Source organism: Lactuca saligna, chromosome 5, assembly GCF_052625555.1.
Source record: "Lactuca saligna cultivar CGN05327 chromosome 5, ASM5262555v1, whole genome shotgun sequence".
Classification (NCBI taxonomy): domain Eukaryota; kingdom Viridiplantae; phylum Streptophyta; class Magnoliopsida; order Asterales; family Asteraceae; genus Lactuca; species Lactuca saligna.
The window spans coordinates 303708221-303712047 of record NC_136421.1 but is presented as its reverse complement, the minus strand read 5'-3'; the positions used below and the strand labels follow the sequence as shown (position 1 = coordinate 303712047).

At 34.4% G+C, this 3827-nt stretch overlaps 1 protein-coding gene across 1 annotated transcript; it reads left to right on the top strand.

The window, feature by feature from the left end:
* Positions 1–902: 902 nt before the first annotated feature.
* PUB9 (plant U-box 9) lies at positions 903–3399 on the top strand. The gene is made up of 2 exons (XM_078996929.1): positions 903–1452; positions 2058–3399. Exons 1-2 carry the CDS (start codon positions 1141–1143, stop codon positions 3141–3143), a joined length of 1398 nt encoding a protein of 465 aa, XP_078853055.1. The 5' UTR covers positions 903–1140; the 3' UTR covers positions 3144–3399.
* The last annotated feature ends 428 nt before the right edge of the window (positions 3400–3827 follow it).

Genomic DNA, 3827 nt, shown 5'->3' with positions numbered 1-3827 from the left:
TGATAAGATCTTATTACAAAAGACTTCTATTTTTGTACGAAGTTTTGTTGTTCCAAGGAACAACGTATGTCGATAAAGTTTAGTGTTGTGATACTAATTTTAGGGCTACATGTATCGTAAGGTTTTTATATTCGTTCTTTTAGAGTTTAAGCACTATGTTGTGTTTAATTAAAGAATTTTTAAAATATAAGTTAATAAAAAATGAGTTCTAATATATCTATAAATTATAATTGACATTAATATGATTTACATAATCTTATATATAAAAGTCAAAACACCATTAAATTACAACGGTATCAAGTCAAAACATCATTTAATTTCATCAAATATTTACCAAATTATATTCATCAAATACCATATTGTATTCACATACAAGTGAACGAGAAGTGACACTATATAATAAATATATGAATTACATAATTTTATACATATAAAAGTCAAAACATCATTAAACTACAACGGTATAAAATTAAAACATCATTTGATTTCATCAAATATTTACTAAATTATATCATCAAATGCCAGATCCTATTCACATACAAATAAACTAGAAGTGACACAATATAATAAGTATATGATTCACATAATCTTATACATATAAAAGTCAAAACTCCAATGGTATAAAGTTCAAATATCATTTAATTTCATCAAATATTTATTAAATTGTATGCATCAAATACCATATTGTATTCACATACAAATGACCTAGAAGTGACACCATATAATAACTTCTATGATTTACAAAATTTCATACATATAAAAATTAAAACCCCGATATATTACAGTGGTAGCAAGTTAAAACAACATTTAATTTCGTTTACTAAATTATATATTCATTAAATATCATATTCTATTCACACACACAGATAAACTAGAAGAGTCACTATATAATAATTTTTTTTTATCACACACACCCCATCATCATCATTCTCTTCCTTCCCTAAAACCCACACATCCATCCATATGCTTTGCTTCTTTCACTGTCTGAATCTTGGAAAAAGAAAGTAATGGAAGTTTAGCAGAGAAAAAGGACATAATCACACTGTGTGTTCGTCTTTTCTTGGTAACGATCACCGTCTTCTTTACGCAATCTTTTTTCAACAAAACCCAAATTTTCAGAGAGTTATTCGTATATATGTAATGGCGAAAAGTGGGGTGTTTGAAAGAGATCCGACTGCAGCAGCGAAGGTGACGACCGACAACTTGAAGAAGGAATTACAGAGACTTGTTAAATCGATTGTGGAGGAATCTTCACCAGATGAAGAAATTGGATTTGGATTTATAGATTGTATTGATAGAGCCACTCAAACTTTGCAGAGTTTGAAGGATTTGAAAGAGGGAATGAAACATCGATCATTTGATAATACCAGTTTTGATTCGTGTCCTCAAGAATTCAATTGCCCTCTTTCGAAAGAAATCATGAGAGACCCAGTTATCATCTCTTCCGGAAAAGTAATTTCTTTGCTTAATTCCTCGTTTTTTTTTTTTTTTTTTTTTTTTCTTTCTGATCGTTGTTTATACATGTTCACTGTGAATGTTCTAAACTGTTGAAATCGGAATTAAAATCGATCCTACTCATTTTATTGAAAAAAATTATCAGTGGGTTGATTCAGGGGACGATGCCTGGGTTCCTGTCATTGCATGGTTTAATTTCAATTCTTTTCATGGGTTCTCCGGCGGTGGTCCGATGACACGAAGAGGTAATAACGGCGGCGCTTGCGGTGGTGGGAAAACCCGTCACCGGACCACCGTTTGCAGTCTAACTTTTCTATACCCGTGAACAGTGAACGGATAAGAACATGACAATGATTTTAGTTTTGGAGCGAATATTCTCTTATGATTTTATACCAAAACTTTCAATCACCGACACTATCTGTAATCTGCCAACTCCCTCAATGCTTTTCTCGTCGGGTTTCAAAAAAATATTTTTTGCGATTTAGAATTGGATTTCGGAATTTGATCATCTGGGTTGTTGATTAATCGAGATTTTCCTGTAAATTTCTGGGATTTGGGTTTCTTAATGCATAATGCTGATCGTTTCTTGCTATAATTTGCAGACATACGATAGAGCTTCAATCCAGAAATGGCTAAAAGCAGGGAACAGAACTTGCCCCAAAACCCAACAAGTTCTTACGCACACAATTCTAACTCCAAATCATCTTGTTCGCGATATGATCACGCAATGGTGCAAGAATCGCGGTGTTCGATTGCCGGGTCCTCTGGTCTACTCCGATCAAAACCCGGCAACCGAACCCAATCGGAGTCTTTTCCGATCACTTCTCAACAAGTTATCATCGACTCTTCCCGATCAGAAAGAAGCTGCAAGTTCATTACGTTCATTAACAAAACGAATCCCATCTTTCCGTGCATTTTTCGGCGAATCTGATGATGCGATACCTCAATTGCTTGCCCCATTGTCAATGATCAAACCCGAAACGGAAACTCACCGTGATCTTCAAGAAGATTTGATCACAACCCTTTTGAATCTATCGATTCACGACAACAACAAGAAAATCGTCGCCGAAACACCAAACGCGATTCCAATTTTACTGGACGCGTTACGATTGGGAACGATCGAGACTCGAAGCAATGCAGCTGCAACCCTTTTTACTCTATCCGCCCTCGATTCCAACAAATCACTCATCGGAAAATCCGGCGCTTTAAAACCGCTGATCGATCTTTTAGACGAAGGACACGTAATCGCAATGAAAGATGCCGCTTCGGCGATCTTCAATTTATGCATCGTCCATGAAAACAAAAGTCGAGCGGTGCGCGACGGAGCTGTAACCGTGATTTTAAAGAAAATCGACGAGAGGGTTCAAGTCGACGAGTTATTGGCCATTCTTGCGATGCTTTCGAGCAACCAGAAGGCGGTGGAGGAGATGAGTGATCTCGGTGCAGTTTCTTGTTTGTTTTCTTTGATCAAGGAGACAAGTTGCGATCGGAACAAGGAGAACTGTATCGCAATCCTGCACACAATTTGTTTCAACGATCGGACGCAGTGGAGGGAGATGAAGGAGGAAGAAAGTAAGTACGGGACTCTGTCTAGGGTTGCCGGAGATGGGACTTCGAGAGCCAAACGGAAAGCCAATGGGATTCTTGATCGGATTAATAGAACGATTAATCGCACTCATACTGCTTGAGCTTCATTGGGTTTTCAAAGAAATCTGTAAATTCATCATCTTCTACATCCAGATTTTTTAGGGTTCATGAGTTTCATGACTCTACTGAATCTTAGGTTTTACTTTTTAGTCAACTTTGTTGCTAAGTTTGACCTCAAATTTTTGTAAATTCGTGTTTTCTATAGTTACCATCAATAACTGTTTCTGAAGACAAAAAAAAGGTTATTTTTACTGAGAAATTATTATATTTTTTGCAATAAAAAGAAATATGGTTGTATAGTTTGGTGAGAAAATCTATTTTGTTATACTTTTACCAAAATATGTAATTTTATTGTATAATCTTGTATAACAAGTTATTAATCCTAATTATTTTATAAGATACTATAGAACTTTGTTAATACATTTAAGTTGTGCATATTTGCTGTCTATTGATCTTTGCACATGGCTTTTGAGGTAGATAACTTCAATTCCAATATACTAGTCACATGATTTTCTTATATTGTATTTGACTAAAATGCAAGCAATATGATTTCGTACGATACCAGTTTTGGCAGGTTCAAGAAAATATCTACACTTATTATATGTTTAATAAAATTATTAAACATTTTATATAAGATAACATATTAAAATGAATAAAATTAAACTTGTAGGTTTTAGTGATACAAAACACAGTAAAAAAAAAGTATATCGCAAACTTGATGACTG

Coding starts and splice junctions, on each gene's coding strand:
- PUB9 (XM_078996929.1), top strand. CDS start 1,141: ATGGCGAAAAGTGGGGTGTTTGAAAGAGATCCGACTGCAGCAGCGAAG. Junction 1,453..2,057: donor TTATCATCTCTTCCGGAAAA/GTAATTTCTTTG, acceptor TATAATTTGCAG/ACATACGATAGAGCTTCAAT.